This window comes from Gobius niger (genome assembly GCF_951799975.1).
Source record: "Gobius niger genome assembly, chromosome: 1".
Lineage (NCBI taxonomy): Eukaryota > Metazoa > Chordata > Actinopteri > Gobiiformes > Gobiidae > Gobius > Gobius niger.
Window position 1 is genome coordinate 28,619,811 of NC_136852.1, and position 18,950 is coordinate 28,638,760.

Below are 18,950 nucleotides of genomic sequence, written 5' to 3' on the forward strand. Positions count from 1 at the left end.
AAACCTATGCAAAACTGTTCTGAAATGTCAGGGATTCTTCTATTTGAAGAATTGAATTTCTAACTGAATCGCAATTGCAGTTAGGGCTGCACAACATATCGTCAAATTGTTATCACCGCAATATCCCAATCACAAGAAGCCACGATACATCACCAAATGATCGGAATCATGATATCCGAATCGCAAGAAGCCAATATATCGACAAATTATCGTTATTGCGATATCCGAATCACAAGAAGCCACGATACATCACCAAATTATCGGAATCATGATATCCGAATCGCAAGAAGCCAATATATCGACAAATTATCGTTATTGCGATATCCGAATCACAAGAAGCCACGATATATATTGGCAAATTATCATTATTGTGATATCCAAATCACAAGAAGCCAATATATCAACAAATTATCGTTATTGTGATATCCAAATCACAAGAAGCCACGATATGTATCGACAAATTATCGTTGTTGCGATATCCGAATCAAAAGAAGCCACGATATATATTGGCAAATTATCATTATTGCGATATCCAAATCACAAGAAGCCAATATATCGACATATTATCTTTACCATGATGGCTGAATTGCAAGAAGCCACAGTATATCGCCAAATTATTGTTATCGCAATATTAGGTGTAGCGAAATCTATCAGACTGAGGTTGCATTTTTTTTTCCGCCAATGCAGCCCAAAACAATAAACACAGCAATTTAAAAAAAATGCAAAATGTAATCTTTTCTTTGTGATATTCCATTCCATTCCAAGCATTTTTTTGATTTGACATTTTCTCAAGTCTAGTCTCCAGGCAATTAGGTGAAAAAATAAAATAAAAAAATAAGTAGTAGCTGTTCCTGACTGTTTTATAGTTATTTTATAGTTATTTTAAACCTTTTAATGAGCGCCTTGGCGTAAACTTTTCTCATCCAAAATCTTCAAAAGAGCAAAAGTGTCAAAAGCCCTGGCGTTGAATGTAAACCGAGCCGCTGAGAGCCAAGGACAGAGGCGACGGACGAGGCGGGTCTGGGCGCCCCGTTCGGTGAGTGTGTAGCGGCGGATGTACACGGGATAGGGTATCAGCGCTAACCCCAAACACATTTACGCCTGACACTTTGATTAATGAGTGCCGCTCTGGGCTACAGGGTCTGTTCCTGTCCCGACCAGACCATCCCACCCCCCCACCCACCACCCCCGCAGCTCTATAAGACCCCTCTGCACCGGACAACTCCATCTGGACGTCCCACCTGGGGGATGGCTCGGCGGGACGCTGGTGTGCGAGCAGACATCCCGGGACGAGAGTGGCCGCTGGAGATATAAAGGGGGGATGCATTTAAAGTGTATGGTGACTATAGGTTCACCCTTGGACAAAGTCACCCGAATGAACTCACGCACTGGTGATTTATGGTGCATATAAGTAGAAACATACTCTGTCATTGTGCAAAGTTATATGAGCTTTGCCTTTGTATTTTTCTGTGAAGTTGTTAACTAAACTGTAACCACCATAAAGTTATTGTGTTATTTATTCTTTTTTAGCACAAAAGTTGGAAGAAGGAAGAAGCCCAAGCATGATTTGTCGCTTTCGGGGGAAAAGTTCAGCTTTTCCGACACTTCTAGCCTCGCTAACAGCTCATGGCTACTCCTTCTGGACATTTGATCAGTGAAAAAACTTGCTTTGACCAGAGGTTTGTAGGAACCAGCAAATAACCTTGTGGGACTTTGATCTGGACCCTTAAAGTATTTACAATCTCTCTCTAGGGCTGATCCAGAAATAGAGACAGTCCCAAAGGAACTGTAATACACTGCAACTATTGGATAAATTCTTAAAAGCTAAAGGAGGAAAAGCGATTTATGGGCTTAAAAAAAAGAAGCCCAGGCATACATTGGTCAGAATTCGAATGGTTAAATACTGGATGATGTTTGTTGTCTGGCTTTTACATCTTTTCCCTTCAATGCAAAAAACAACAACAAAAGTCGTCTGCAGGGCGAAATACGTACATTTGGTGACCACGCCCTCCAGGTGGATGATGTTGGGGTGGTCGAACTGCCCCATGATGCTGGCCTCGGACAGGAAGTCCCGCCTCTGTTTGTCCGTGTACCCCGCCTTCAGCGTCTTGATGGCCACGCAGATCTCCCGTTTGCCGGGCATCTTCAGGCGGCCGCTGCACACCTCGCCGAATTCCCCTGCAAAAAGAAGCCAAAGGCGACGCGATAAAGCTTGTGGTCTGGGTCAGCAGCCTCCCAGAAGGTGGCGCTTGGGGGCATCGACGAGTAGTAGCCAGAGTTAGTTGTAGCCACCTTTATTAGACTGTTTTGAGCCCCTCATTTAGTCAGTACAGTCCAGGTTTGTGTATTTGTTTTTAAATCTGATCTGTTGGATTTGATGCTTGTTTTCAACCTGGTTCAGACTCCTTTTACTCCTATAAACGGGATTTGGAAAGGCTTCTATATGTCTTTTACCTTTTAACCTGCAAACCCACTAAAGTCTCCATTGTAAATTGAATCAAGGTAGAAGTGGCTGTCTCTTGTGGGTTCAGGAGGGCTGCACTCTGGGCATTGATCAGCTCTAATCCCTGCCCCGGCCGCTCGCCCGCCCAGTGGAGCAGAGAACGAGGGGAAATGGATATTGATTCTCGCCTTTGTATTATTTTGTCATTGGCCGCTGCGCCGTGGCCACGGGGAATGGCACGGACAGCATATTTAGCTCCATGACCTCTCGAGAGGCAGACCAACTGTTACTGTCCACGAAAAGCTTGACATTTGGAAACCTAATCTGCCGCAATTTCATACTTGTTTTATTTTCAAGTCACACCACTGTCGGGCAGTTAACGCTGCGCGCTGCTCAGATTTCAGCACTGGTGCTTAAAAAACACAGTTTCCGTGCTGATTTATGACCATCTGGTGCCTGAATAAAACACTTTAAGTAACTATGCAGCATTCATCTAAATAAAAAGGAAAGATTCATACATTGGATAAGCCTGATTTTCTTTTCCGTAGCGCTTTCTCAGGACACACCAGGCATCCAAAGTCAAAGATTTTATTTTTCTTATTTAGTGTATATTTTTTTCCAGTTCCAGCATGATTTAATACCAGCAGTACTTTTTTTTTTTACCGGAACCATACTGATGTCTTTTAATAGTCCCCAGCTTGTAATATATGATGATGTAATATGATGTAATAAAGCAATAATGTGCAAATAAATGAAAGAATCCAGATGCACTCTTGATAGGTGCATTCGAATAAAAGGCATCACATTATCGGACCAGGCCCTCTCGACAGATCCGAGGCACTCCGGTAAAAACGTCTAATTTAACTGGATTTAAGAAAAAAAGCAAAACCAAATACTACATTTTTTTATGCCGCAAATGCAAAAATGAAAGCGTGTGCAAATAGGTGGGAAAGTGCTATTTAAATTGAAAGCATTTACCATTTTCATTTCTTAAGATTGGCAAAGATTCCAACAAACAGCAACATCAAATATTCTAAAGCAAACTACATACAATGGGTAATTTTTGTTCAAATTTCAACCAAAACTGGAGTTGAATGTGCTTTGTGTTTTGTTTTGTCACCAAGCAATACCATTATTTTCCAAGAAATGTAGATTTAATGCCAGTTTTATTTGAATGTAGTGCTTTTAGTGACACTTAAAGGGGGGGTATTATGCAAAATGGACTTTTTCAAGCTTTACATCATGTTATTACGTCATTCCCTCATTAAAAACATGCCTGAAGTGCTGCCTTGGCACATTCACGTATTTTTGAGAAATCTGTAAGAACTCTGATGGCGGCCATTTTAGGGATAGGTTTGCCTGAGTCCTCCTAGGAACGCCCCCACCTCCTGGAGACGCCTCCGAGCTTTTGTCACCAGCCGAGTAACCAACCACTGCTCCTCAGCAGAACCCCCTCCCCACTGATGCCACAGACAGCGTGTGGAGGGGGCGTGTCGGAAAGGGTCAGAGGTTCTTAAAGAGACAGAGGCCTATTTCAAGACATTCACTACAGCCATTTTGAGAGATCAATTTTATACAAGGCAGTTATTCTAATTTACTGCATTTACAGACCAACAGAAGGTTTCGTCATCATTGCAGTGTGATATAGACTGGTGCTATGTGGTTGAAAAAAGCATAATACTCCCTCTTTAAGGCCTTACTTTTGGGCACAGTTCATTTAAATATGTCCTAACCCATGTTCAAGACAGCATCAAGGACTCAAACAGATCAAGGACTTAAGTTCCGAAAGCATCAGTGCCAAGGGTTCGAGACAAAAAACAGAGCTTCAAACAAAGTGAGATCAGGCCGAAAATTGTCGCCAAGTTGCAAACCGGTGCCCTCGATATCCAATTCGTCCTCACCAATGCCGATGACTTTCTCAATCTTGATACACGAGGCGTCGATCTCTTTGGCGAACTCCCTCACGGCTTGGTTCGGGTCCTCGTAGGTGAACGGGTCGACGTAGATCCTCACTCCTGCAAAAAAAAGTAAAAACGACATTGAGAAGTCATTTACAAAGAAGCGGGAACTAAGAGGGGGACGGGGAAAAAAAAGTAAAACAAAGAAATTTAGCATCAGATTGAAAAATGAAGGTTAATCTATTCCAGAGACTGCGCTCCCATCTGTTCTTTATTTCCACGGCGCTGCGGGCGAACCTGCTCGCTCTCCCTTTCGCTCGTTTCCTTTTCGTTTCCTCGCTGCTCGGCCCGGGCTGCGATCAGACTTGGAGCTCATTAGACGGACATTTTGCGGGGACGGAAATAGCGGCCCTGATGACTTGATAATGAGCTGTTCGAGCCGTGTTTTCGTGCGGCTGCATTAAGTTCAAAAATAGTTGTTTTTTCTCGCACGTTTACAACATTCATTTGTGGTTCTTTCGAGCGTGCCGCTGGGACCGCAGCTGATGGCCGGGAACAAGGTTTTCGAGGGGAGTAGAAATGTGTTTTGGAACACTTTGTCATAGAGATTTGCTGGAAAAACTGGATTTAAACTCACAGAGATGAAGCAGGCGAGCCATGACCTAATACTATAGTGTTCACTCGTTGGCGTGTGCAATCCTGCTTTCACAACGAAGATCTGTTGTGGCAAAGGAAATGTACTCTACGGCAAGAAAATAAGTTGATTACAAGGACTTTAAGCCTTTTCAATGATCTTGTTGTTTTTGTTAGCGAGGCAAAGTAGACACAAGCTGAGTTTGATGTCACTGTTTTACGGAAAGTCAAGGAGAAGAAAAACAAAGCACTTCCAAATCTTCATAGAAATGGCACAGATTGAAAAGGTTTGTTGGTTGATCTTTTTAAAAATCAAGCAGACACGCACATCCCAGGAATCTGAAAAGCATGCAGGATCCGAAAAACAGTAGGACAAAAAAAGACAGAAAGAGCCGCACAGCTTATATGCTCATAATTTCTTTTGTTTCTCTCATCACTAGAGTGACGTTTAGGGCGTCGGATCAGAGAGACAGAGAAACAAAATCTAAATTTGTCCAAACAACCTTGGCAGCATGACCTCGGGAATCATACTAGGAAGTTGACGACTTTATACTAGTACTCGGAGGGCAATGATGATTAGAGACGGACCGATATATTGGCCGGCCGATATATAGCGCAGAAAAAAGCCAATATTTCTGGGACCGAAAATGATAGAGACTTCATTTTCATGCATTGGAAAGAGCAAAGTCAGGGCTTTCAAACAAGTCCTCCCACAACTCCCTCGGCCTCAGGGGAGGTTAGAAACATCGCAATGTAAATTGGTTAGCTTAAACACAGGTTTCATTAAACCTCCGTCAATATGGACATGCTGCATGTCATTTTGAAGTGCAAAATCTGGAGAATTCAATCATTGTGTTAGCTTTAACCTCCACTGTTGTATTTTTGATAGCGCAAAATGCTGCTGCTAGTAACAATGTGCTAATGCTAACGGCAACTATTCAAAGCTGGGACAAAAACTATGATTGGATCAACTGAAAGGGGCTAGATGCAAGTTGGCCATTTTATACTCACTACTGCCACCTCAGGTCATACGTGTACCTGCACCTTCAATATCAAGATTGTGCACAAGGGCACTTCGGACCCGAATTAACAACTTTCTGAGTGACAGTGCAGGATTTTAGAGGCAGTTGTGGTGAACAGGTCTGAGCTCATTCTATACATTAGGACATGGCTGGAACATGTAGGGGGAGGAAAATACATAATTTTTGCATTTTTAAAATCCGTATAGTCCCTTCAAGTAACAAAATAAAATCGTCCAGTGCTGGAGGGGCCAAGTATTTGTTTTTCACAGGCTTGTAGATCAGACATTAGGAAACATAGGCCAAAAATATCGGCATTGGCCAACTAACATCCCAAAATATCGGCCTTAGAAAAACCCATATCGAGATCTTCAGAGACTCACCTGAGTGCAGGTGCTTCTCCTCGTCCGCGTCCTGCTTGGCCTTGCTGTATTTACTCCTTCTGGGGACAAACAAGACGTGGACTCAGTGGGTCGGGCAACAACGCTGTTCATAAGAAACCCAAGATTAAATGTATCACGCCAAGCCACAACCCAAAGGAATGTATTCATTTAGAACTTCCAGTGCTCCAGGAGAGCACTCACACCCCTACACTTTCCCCCCACATGTTATGTTACAGCCTCATTCCAGAATTGATTAAAATCTTTTTTTTCCCTCCTCATCAATCAAAAAGAATTGAGGCTGTAATCGCTGTCAAAGGTGCCTCAACAAAGTACAGAGCAAAGGGTGTAAATACTTAGATGATTGATGAGGAAAAACCCCCCAATTCTATCCATTTCGGAATGAGGTCGTGACATAACAAAATGTGGGAAAAGTGTAGGGGTGTGAATACTGTCCTTTATTTTAAAGTATTTTTGCATTTTGAACTACACAGCTTGAGAACCACCGTTTTCGACAACAGCAATGCTTGGCCTTTCCCATTCCTGAAGGACATTTGGCTTGTATGACAGAAGTGGAATAGCAAAAGCATCCACTAAGCTGTGACGGCTCGCCATCAATCCTGGAGAAGATGAACTCAAATCCCGCCGAATCCCCCTCATATCGGCCGGACACCTGCGCACGAGCGTGTGTGTGTGTGTGTGTGTGTGTGTGTGGAGATGGTCAGGGGAATAAAGAGAGAGAGCGAGGAGAGAGGGAAATGACCAGATGTGCTAAACAACTGCCCGCTGTGTCACCGCCGCTGTAATGATGGCTACATGATTGCGTCTCCTCCCACCACCGAGACACAATGACACTGGCTATCTCCAATCATGCATATAAAACAGCCACCTGCTTGGATAGAGGAGAGAGAGAGAGAGAGAGGGAGAGAGGGAGAGAGGGAGAGAGGGAGAGAGGGAGAGAGGGAGAGAGGGAGGGAGGGAGGGAGGGAGTCATCCTCAAATATGCAAAACGCAATGCTAACAACCCCGGTGAGCAGTATAGACGTGAATCTGCATATTAACTAGCTCAGACAGCGGGGAAGCTTGTACTTTCATTCTGCGCGATCCCTAAACTATTTCAGCACAGTGACATAATTTGTTTCTCGGGAAAAAAAACGCTAAATAATTACCCGGAAATGGCTAAAATGGAACAAAATAGGGGAAAATCATGACATTAAACTAAACTGTTAGACACTTTTAGGTTCCCAGGCGCTAGTATTACCAGAAAAAGTTCTATATCTCAGTTAGATGGAAGTCCTCTGTGATTTTGTGGCTTCTTATGATATGAATATTGTGTCAGACCATAGAATTATAACACGGTGGAGTCTGATCTGCAATAGTCCTATATATGCCTAGTTTGGTCCGGATTTAGTCCTACACTGCAGAAAATAATTTCATTTTTTTTAAATACATTTTTAGTATGAGTAATTTGCACTTAAATGAAGAAAGGTCGTATATCTGTTTTTTTTTCTCCAATTTTTTTTAATGAAACTATAAATTGTGGACCATGAGCATGTTTTACAATTTTCAGGGTCACTTTTCAGGGTCTCAAAAAACATCGAACTATAGAAATCCTTTATTATATTTGTTTTAATAATTAAATGGATGGTATCTATTCACAAACATGCATATCCAGTATACTGAAGGAGGACAAAACAGATTTAATTTTCACCACTAGTAAATGAAAAAAAAAAAAAAAAAAAGGGTACAATGCCTTTAACATCAGATAACACATCCTATTTTACTTGAAAAAGATATGATTTTGCTTCCATATTTGAAGTAGGTATTCCGTTTTTTTATTTAAGTCAAATATTCTCAATTTGACTCATTTTAACCAAGATATAATGTTTTCAGTGCGATTTAGACCATGTTTTATATTAAAATGTTTTTTTTTTTTTTTACTTTACTGTCTTTAATTGTTAGATAAGTCCTGGTTTAGTCACTCTCTCTTTTAGTCCTGGTTTAGTCTCCCTTTAGGCCTAGCTCTATTTCCCTTTAATCCTCTTTAGGCCCTGTTGGAAAGGCGGTTGCCGTACCCTGACGAAGTACTCGCTGCAAAGAGATTGGCAACGACACATTACAGCCTGCCCTTTCCCCTCTCTCCGATATAGGAATCGATGCCTCGCCCCTCCCCCTCCCCCGCACACACACACACACACACACACACACACACAGACAGCTATAGGAAGTGGTTAACAGCCCGAGGTGGGATCGCCCCATCTGCATGTAATCCTATCTGTGACTGTCCTGTCGGCTGCTAACGCGCTCTGATGGGGACGCGGCGAAATCCACCTGATGCCTCTCGCTCTCTCTTTCTCCTCCGCTTTCATCGCCTGCTTATCTCATTGTCCTCTCTCATATCCCGCACAATCTTCTTCCTTTTTTTTTCCCCCTTTTGTCCTTTGCTTTATCTCATTCAGCTCGGATTGGTTCGATAGATGAAAATCAAACTGCCATGTATAGCATTAAAGCAGCACGAGCAGATTTTTTTTCCATAAATTACTATGCAACCGGGCAAAGATATTTTATCATATTGCTGCCGACTATTTTACTCAAATAAAAGTGAGTGTGTCATGATTTTTATTCAGATATTGGGTGATCATTATTGCGGCGAGTGGGAGGGTGGGAACGACTAACATTTAAGAAATTAAGTTGGATTGTGATCGGCTGAAACGGGGGGTGTTTGATCCAATCAGTGGCAAATAACAGTCTGTCTACGGAGATCGGTAATGTTGTAATAATATTATATTCACTGTAATGTCAATCTGACTTTTGCCAGGTCAGAGCTGGACAGGAGGCCGACTGGCTCCGCCTTTGAATTGGGAGATTCAAAGGTAACTCGACATTCTGGATTGTCATGTCATAATCTCAGTTGGAGCAGTTAACGATTCAACTCAGCGGAAGAGAAACAGTTCTGGAAAGAAATGTCCAAACAGCGAATCTACAAATGGTTCCCCTGATCGCTATTTGGAAGTGATGGGAGTCACAAACCTGCCACGTTCACCTTATGGCTGAACGTCTTTCCATCTGACCAACATCGAAAGTGCATCATTTTGAATATTGTCTCCACTTTAGGACACCTTTCCGAGACAGTCCTTTGGCCTTAGTTCATTTGTTCTGAGAGAGAAGACCATGGACTTTGTGACCGCTTTTGTTTCATGAAGATCCATCCAGCCGTTACAGAGATACCAACTGAAAACCATGGTTACCGCAATAGACTTCTTGGCTGCCCACCAGCACGCGGACTTAGGATTCCAGGTATGTTTTTGGTGAGGGCGAAACATTGTATTGGGCCGGTGAGTGGAAGTAAGAGAGAGAGAGGGAGGTCGGGAGAATACTCTGAGGTCGCTGATAACATCTGGGCAGCTGTCCGACCCGTCAGTCACGTCTCCGCCGGCGACGCATCACTCATCTGCTGCTGACAGCTCTAGTGCTAACACAGACACACACACCCCCCACAAAAGAGCAAACCGAAACAGACATCCACCATCTTGGAGAGGGGAAGCAGGGCGGCGGGAGAGAGGAGCTTTACCTGCGGCTGATGACGAAGGCGCTGATGAGGATGAGCAGCAGGACCACGCTGCCCAGCACGGACACCAGCAGCACGGTGGAGTTCGCGCCGTCTCCGATGATGGGGGACGGCACTGCGGGAGAGGGGAAGCACGGCGAAGTTAGCGCATTTTGGGGGGTTTTAAATTTGGATTTCAGGCAAGACAGAAGTGTTTATAGACATGATTATGTCATTGTGTGCCAGGACTAGACATTTTTTGTGTGCAATTCAGATGTAGATCAGTCAAAAAAAAAGCACAAGCGAAAATGGGATATCATTTAAGTTTTAAGAAAAGTCCAAAAGCGACTATTTTAAGACATCGTGTGCCAAAAATGTTTTATTGCGATTCTAGACACTCTAATACACCTTATGTGTGATTTTGGGAGCTCTGTGATGAACAGAAGTGAAATAGATGATCAAAAACTTGTGAAAAGTCACGATCAGGACATTTTATTAATATTATTTTCTTTTCTTTTTTTTGTCTGAGGGGGCCTGGTTGTGTAGCTAACCGCTGTAAACCCGACATTTCTCTCTCGCTCTCTGGAGTGCGTCTGACAAAGCAGAGCGGCTTCCCAAAGATTGAAACAGTTGAGATTTCAACGTTTCTCTGAGTTTTTAAATGGTCAAAATTGATCCAAGGACGGCTGAGAAACATCCTGTTAAAGTCTTCAATCCGAGAACCAAGATGTTCAAATGCACACGCCATAAAAAGCGATTGATCTGCGGCAACACGCATTGTTTCAGTACGTGTCAACAATGTTGTCCTTGAAAACTGACTTGAAACGGAAATATTTAGGAATTAGCCTCTTCCCATAACGTTAGTGTCTGTCCAGAGAGGAGAGAGGACGAGAGAGTTGGAGAGAGGAGTTAGAAAGTGTTGCATATTTTGATCCAAACTAGCCTCTGTTTAGCTTTGGATTTCTCAGGAACTTAAGAGTCTCAGCTTTCAAATGAAAAACATCATGAAAAAAAGGTCTGGATTGTTGGCACTCAACAGCTAAATTGTGGCACTCAATATGTTAAAACACATGCTACCACTGCACCGTGTCCCCTTGCTATTAAAGTAAGCCACAAAATGAGTAACACCAGGAGGGCTTCAACATTTTGAGTGAGTGGGTTGTCACTAAATTTGTACAAATTGTGTCACTATTCTCGAAACGCTCCAAAAGCATTTCAAGTCAGACGACAATACTTCAACACATTCACATATCTGCTGTTGGCCCTTTTGATATATATCGTCTAACGTGCCATTTTACAACTTTACTTAATCGAAAAACCGGTGCTTCTAAGGAAAATATTTGGCAGTAGTACCCCAAAACAACAAATGAAATGAAACCAGGACTCATCCCACAGGATACTTGATCAGGGATTGTGCACAGATCATTTCTAAATTAAAATCTAGAAAAAGGAATTGTGGATCTGACAGCCTTGTGGATAAGTTGTGGATATGTGTTTTCCTATTGAATAAAGCCCCAAAAAAAACCTTTATTCTGAACAGGAATTGATTGAGCAAAAGCACATGAAAAACACCCACACCGTGCTGTCCTGAGGTCGTTTAGACCTGATTTAATGTCCATGGTGTCTCTTCTTCATCGCTGTATATCTGACGTTAATTACCATGGCCCCTCCCCCCCGCCCTACCCGCCCACGCGCTTTGCCCAATGTTTGCCCTCGCTCTCGTGCCTCCCCGTAAAACTGCAGCCTGCTCTCCACGGCTCGTTGACAGACAATGCCCGGCCATTAGACCGCGTGCCTGGCCGTGTTATTATCAGGCGACGCGCTCCTGCATCACAAAGAGGACACCTGCGCTCGGACCACATCCCCCCCCCCCCTCCAAATCATCATCCCCTCTCTACGTCGCGCGCACTTTATTCAACAAGAGTGCTTTAACAGTACAAAAGGTTAGCTTGGCCCGCGTGTCTATAACTGCGTACAGACTGGATACTAGAATGGACAATTGTTGCCGCCATCTCATGACAATACAAAGATACTAGATTAGGTTTAGTGGCCATTGGCGGGACATCCGCTTTAATACGCTCATCTCAAAAGGTCTGTTTATTTATTAATGATTTCGAACTAAGCTTTGAGATCACCTAAATGTGGTTGATGGGTTGACAACAACTAAAAACATCTGGATTGTTCATTATTTGTGATGTTTGATGGTTAAATGCTAACAGCTATAGGAAAAATACATTCAACAATATGTTCTACACTATTAGTATGTCTACAAAAATAGTCTTTTTCTTTTTTTTTTCCAAATGCCTGATTCATTGATGTTTTCTTGACCACTTAAAGAAGTTACTGGACAATTCCTACTCTCCTTTTTCAAATAGGCACCTAGTTTTCAATTATAAATATGTTCAATTTTCATTTAACACCAATGACATTAGTTCAAACATGAATGAGTGTCTTACGTAACATTTAAGCAAATATTTCTCAAGACAGAATCTTGTCATCAACAAGATTATCATCATGGATAAATAATCCCCTCGTTTGTAGTATTTATATATACTGTATATATATATATATATATATATATATATATATCGATCAGAGTTATTCTCACAAAATACAAACATTTCTACTTTGAACAGAGCCAGTTAACATTGGTGATCTTCTGCGTTCTCCAAATACAAGAAAATACAAATGCTGTTTGTTTGACCTCTTGAGTCTGATACACCTAATTCTCCCTCATCAGCAAAACATTTACATCAAATCGACTACGTAAATACAACGCCGCGCCAGTCAAACTTCCATACATGGGCGTGATAAGAGCTTCCTGTTAGCCTGAGCGAGTACTAACCAGTTTGATCTGATCCCTGTGCATTATTACAACATATCACTGTAATTCTATCAAATTATAAGGATGAGAAAAAGCAAACAAACATGTGATTAACCGTGAGAAATGAATTAATTATAATGTTTCTGATACATTCTAACTCTTGGATTGGTTTCAAAGAGTATTTCTGTGAACGAGGCCCATTGAAACATAGTAATTAGAGGCGAGCGCTCTCTTTGAACCCTTTATATCCTAAGTTCTGTCGAGGCTTATGTCGAGTGATTGAATAATGCCATAGAATAACAATCGGATATCGAGGTTAGTAATTGGTAAAGCAAGCTATAGATGAGTTTGGGCCAACTTTTTGAGGACTTTCACCATTCAAATGTTGTTTTAGCCGATGGCAATTCTCAAAGGAAACAGAGCATTTACAAAAGCTAAAGCAGTAAAAAGTCAAATTAGCGAAAAAGCAGTTTGCATCTGTGTGCTAGTGAGGAAATGAAGTATCTAGGTGTAGAGTTGCAAGTACGCATTAGTAAAAGAGGGACATGGACTTACCGGAGTTGGTCATGAACTCAAAGGGGGTGCTGAAGTCTCCGTAGCCGGCTGCAGTCCGAGCTCTCACGTGGAAAACGTAAGACGTGAGAGGAGTCAGGCCCTTTATGTCCGAGCTGCGAGAGGCGGTTTTGAGGATTCTGTAACTCCTTTCATTCTGGTCCTGGTAAGAGATATAGAAAACAGTCGGCGATGTATTTTCAAGCACTGGCGTTGTTATATAGCTGTGAAAAGCATAAAATATGTAACAGTAGTATTTTAGATCCACGGTCCTGTTTCCCCTGAGAGCCATTACCTTCTCGTAGTACTTGACTTCATACTCCAGGATGACGCCGTTGGCGCGCTCCGGCGCCTGCCAGGCCAGCGAGATGGTGTGCCGGGTGATATCCTTCGCCTGGATGGAAGTGACCGGAGACGGAGCTGAAGATGGAGAAAAAAGAAAGAAGGAGAAACGATTTAGTACAACTTTTTCCAGGAATATTAATATTTGCATTAACTACGGAGACGCCAAGTCTCTGAGCTCCTGCTGTGAGAGTCGAGAACTGAGCCCGGCAATGACGCAATCGCTAACGTTTGTTTTTTTGAAATGGGCTTTGGTTCAAATTTAAAAGGAAAAACAGTGGGAAGCTTTAAGTGTAAAGCAACCAATTGTATCAACTTTTCTCTCCATATGGGACGGCCTCAGACCTTTATCTGTCTTCAATCTCAAACTGTAGTACATCCGTGTACTAGAGGCTTCTTCAGGTGGTACTCACCAATTGTAGAAATACTTTAATCTATGCTTTCGCAAAATAATTAACAGTATTTCCCTTCCAAAATATTTTGGGTAAAGCTGAAGTCATAATAAAGAAAACAAACAAATTATAGTCATTTGAACCACTGACCCACCAGTTTAGAAACTGTCAAATAAAGCAATACATAAATACATGAATTAATTTCAAATTTAATTTCAATTCAAAATTCAATTTGAAGAAATAATATGACGGAACATTCCAATAATATTTGGCCTCTTCCATGTTTCATCAGAATTCATCCTAAAACAGATTCAAATCAGGACTATTTCAAAGCCAAACAATGACGCCTAAACCAAACCAAACCAAACCAAACCAAACCAAACCAAACCAAACCACAACACATCACATATAAGTATATTAAAAACAAAATGAGCAAAAACCATTGCTGTAATTGGCAAAATGAAAACTTTACTGTTCTATCTCTTCTATTGCTGTATAACTCCCTCACAGTTATGGTTTGGAAATATGGGGAAACAATTACAAATCCATTCTATTCTTCTACTCCAAAAAAAGGCAATAAGAATTATCACTAAAGCAGATTTCTATGCACCAACAAACCCTATGTTTGTAGAGCTAAATCTATTGAAAATCCATGATCTTGTTGATCTTCTAACTCCTCACATCCAGGAGCTTTTTGAACACAGGAAAAGTCAGTATAACCTCAGAGGAACTGGCATTTTCAAAAAACTAAAAGCTAGAACGAATAAAAAAGAAGTCGATGTATAAATCTACTAAAATTCAAAAATATATAAGCTCAGGATGAATAAAGTAAGAAACTAGTGAAAATACTTTAATAGATCCATAACGGATTAAATGAATTTAAAATAATGACATGATTTTATTTAAAACAAATGAACATAAAACAAAATGTATATATACAAGTATACATATATATTGGAATATTGAAATTATGTTCAAATCAATTCTAAATACATACTTATTTCTCTTCTGTTTGACACTTGATATTGTTTATTATAAATGTTTGTGTTTGTTTTCTCGTGGAAGTATGTAAACTGGGTTAGGCTTAGTAAGTTTTCACTTCAGCCTAAACCCTTTCGGTCGTGTTGTACATAAATTATGGAAATGTTTGTTCAATGTTTAAAGGAATGAAATGACTGAATAAACTACTACTACTACGACTACTGCTATGGACCCAGAAGTCCATGTAACACCATGTAACACCATGTAACACCATGTAACACCATGTAACACCATGTAACACCCTTCTCAAACCCCCGAGTCAATCATATATTCTATCATGAGCTGAAGTGTACATTTGCACTGCACTGTCAGGAGTGGATCTCCCTTTGTGTGCACTTGGAGAGTACATACGGCATGACCCAATTCAAACGCCGTCACGGTCCCCGAAGATGGAGTGCGCGTGTTTGATTTGCGTCGCGGCGACAACGGGAGCCGGGGCGGGGACGAGCGCGCCAGCCATTATCTGTGCTTTAACCTTCACGTGTTTAAAGGCGCCCGACGCCAGATAGCGACGCGCCCGCTTGAAATATGGCCTCATTATCAGCCGTGGCAGGAAAGGGTTGGAGATAACATCGCTCACTTGGGGGTTTAATAAAAGCCAATTGATTTGCGCTTTACAAGACACAAAAGGTAAAAGAAAAAAAAAAAAGGCTTATAGCTCATTCTGAAGCCAGGACTTTGTAGTAACGTCAGGTATCGGAGGGGCGAACAGGATATTGGATGGAAATGGAGTTATCAAAGGAAGTGTAAGTGGCCTCTTCGGGTGTTACTTAAGTTTGGACTGTTCTTTGTCCAAGATTTACAGACTGAGCTTCAATCTTTAACAAATTTGTTTTTCCCCTGTAGCGCCAGATGTGAAAGAGTTCTTCAGGGAGCATGACACACCATTTTCACACAAGGATTGGCCATCAGAGAGCCCACACATTAAATGAAAAAGGCCACCGTTTTTTCCATACTGAGATATGTTCTTACCTGGACTTAGACGAGTTGATGCGCACCTGGCTGGTCTTTGTGTGTACCCTCAGTCATGCAAAAAGACCAACGGTGTTGTTTGGGTTTTTGGCCTTTCCCAGTATATTCCTATAGCTCCAAACAGGGTGAAGCTAGAAGCGACCAAACTCTTCCACGGGCACAAAGACCAGACAGGTACGTATCAACTCGTCTAAGCTCAGGTAAGAACATATCTCAGTATGGAAACACGGTGGCCAGTTCCTTTAACCCCATTGAGAATCTGTGGGATGTGCAGAAGAAGGCTTTGCGTAGTGGTCTGACTTCCTTACCATCAATACAAGATCTTGGTGAAAAGTGAATGCAACGCTGGACAGATTAATCTTGGGACATGGCAGATGCTTATCGAAACAATACCACAGCATAAAAGAGTCATACAAATGGTTGCCAAAGCACACAACCCCAATCATTTCGATCGTCAACTTCAGGACAGTACAATTACAGGTCTCTCAAATGTGGAATCCCTTCTTTCGTCGAATTTTACACCTTCTTCTCACCTCCGATTACCCAGGTTCAGTGCTACATTGTGCAGAATTCTCGATTGCACCATGCCTATCGACAATGCCTCTCCTTGCAACCAAATAAGGGCATACTTTCCCTGCGAAGAAACAAAGCCCTCGCAAATTCCTCAGCCATCGGAGAAGCTTCCTTAATGGCCCTAAAATCTTGCCTTTAAAGTCCGAGTCGTTTTTAACCTTTGCTCTGGCGCGATACTGTAACCCGACCGTCTGCCTTTTAAAAAATTACAGTTGGAATGATTAATGAGGGGTCCGGGGTCGGGGCGATTATGATTGGATTAGCTACGACATGATATCCATCCTCATCACTGCGGCCTTAGGCTCCGCGGAGACTAGCCATGGACGCTAAACGCTAACAAACCCCTTAGCTTTTAGAAAAGGGGGGGGATTGACTTCAAACGCGCCCAGGAATCTAAGCACCGGTCCGGGGTCGAGTTACAGCGGTGGGTGGTGGTGGGCGGGCGGCTACAGCCTGGATGTTCGACGGAGGAGGGATGGGGTTGCAGACTCCTCTTTGGTAAATGGATTAAGGCCCCGGGTTGTGTCATCTCGTTGCCCTAATGTGTAGCATCTCTGTTAAACAATTAGACAGAAGGCATTTGTTTCGGCCGCGATCAATCGTTAGCCGGAGGGGGGAGAGCCGATCGCACGGGCTCCGTCGGCTCTGGGAGGGAAAGCATCTCCGTGGGTCAGATCTCCAGGGGCGAGCAGGCACATCCATCTTCCCTCCAAAAGATGACAGATTTGGCCGTTTTAATCGCGTTGGGCGTCTCCGGTTGCGCTTTTATTTTATTTTTCCCAGAGCTAAAGTGAGGGCAAAGATGACGGATATCCAGACGGGTGCTCAGCCGGTGGGATGGGTACAAATGGGGTGTCGCTACTTGACCTGGGATGCGCTTTATGTTAGAGGAGTGGTTCCCCTACTCCTGGCGCCTGGGTGAGTTTCCTTGGCGCTCCTTAGTTTCCCTAATCAATCTATAACATGCACAATGGGTACATTCTCCAGCCAGATAAGCACGGTGCAGAGATGGGTCCATTAGCAGTACAATTGCAATCACCCACTGCTCTCGATAGATTTCTTGAGTTTAGACTTGGCCTTATGGCTGAATTAATTCTCAACCGACATTGCCTTCATTGCTCCAGCTTAGATGACAAATATCTCACTATTGTTTTTTCAGAGAAGTCAGAAAAATGGTCCAAGAAAGTCATTTTCTGCTGGTAAGATGATAGCAGCATGACCTATCATTTCTTATCCGCGACTAAGCCTTAAAAATCCCAATTACAATGAGGTAACCTGGGGCTGCGAATTAGAACGACCATCCTAGACTATCTGGCACCTCTTCAGACAGGGCTCCTATTTCTTTTTGAGTTATGAAAATTAGAGGCATCGGGTCGAAAATACCAATCCGTTTTTGTGATTTAAGTTTTGCGACTGCTTGAAGTGTACAGTGTCAAATGCAAACAATGCATTTTTTTTTCGCGAGGCAGCTACAGCCAGTTTGCTCGATTACACCTCCTTGGCCCCTGTAATGAGAGACTTTTAAGGGCCTGGGAGCACATGTGGTTGCCAGATTGATACCTGGTTGCCAGATTGGAGTGACTTGTCATCTCTGCCGCCAACAAAACAGCCCAGAAGGGAGAAGTTGAGAAAATGGCTGCCTCGTACAAGATTCGTCTCCCCTTCGCGTAGAAAGACAAGCAGCAGATTTCCACATGTACCGAATTTGCTGAGGGAAGAGGAAAGTCTAACACGTTTGGCTGAAAGACGTGCCCACACGCAAAACAACGAAGGCCGCCAAGTTGTGTTTAACAGCGAATAAAGCAGGGGGTTCTCCACCTGTGGTAAGCTTCCATGGGCGGTACATCGACTTAAGTGAGCTCATATCTAATGATGAACGCAAAATATATAATTTAGCGCTGTGCAATTAATTGAAATTCGATTATGATTTCGATTACAACAGTAAACAATTACAAAATTAGCATAATCGCAAAAAATCGCTTATATTTTTATTTATTTTTTACCTTTTTTTTCTTTGGCCATTTTTTTTTTGCAAAGAGCAGACTTGCGTTATTTCAGGCCGCTGGGATTATTTTCCCTTCGCTTTTCCCTCATCTCATGCTTTTGTCTGACAATAAACATACAGTGCCCTGTGATGTCATCAGGCCGCACTGCTTAGTTTACTTGCGCAGGTGTGAGGGCTGGCCAGCAGGGGGCAGGTGTGAAACAGGGACCTCTCTTTAATCAAGGCGTACTTGAATTCATTTGTACTTTTGTGACTATCCAGAAAACATAAAGTGTAGTGTAGTGTTTTGATTAATAAATAAATAAAATAAAGATAGACTTTTTTTTAAA

At 42.3% G+C, this 18,950-nt stretch overlaps 1 protein-coding gene across 2 annotated transcripts in view; it reads right to left on the minus strand.

Moving 5' to 3' along the window:
* epha4l (eph receptor A4, like) overlaps positions 1 to 18,950 on the minus strand; it is a 100,847-nt gene that overhangs the window by 19,669 nt on the left and 62,228 nt on the right. Inside the window, exons 6-11 of one of the 2 annotated variants that reach the window (XM_079559195.1) lie at positions 13,592 to 13,716; positions 13,300 to 13,459; positions 9,945 to 10,056; positions 6,377 to 6,432; positions 4,345 to 4,458; positions 1,993 to 2,178 (exon numbers count right to left, since the gene is read on the minus strand). In XM_079559195.1, the coding sequence (XP_079415321.1) occupies positions 1,993 to 2,178; positions 4,345 to 4,458; positions 6,377 to 6,432; positions 9,945 to 10,056; positions 13,300 to 13,459; positions 13,592 to 13,716 (753 nt within the window). Of the gene's footprint in view, positions 1 to 1,992; positions 2,179 to 4,344; positions 4,459 to 6,376; positions 6,436 to 9,944; positions 10,057 to 13,299; positions 13,460 to 13,591; positions 13,717 to 18,950 lie in introns of both variants that reach the window. The other variant, XM_079559194.1, reaches the window with a different exon arrangement.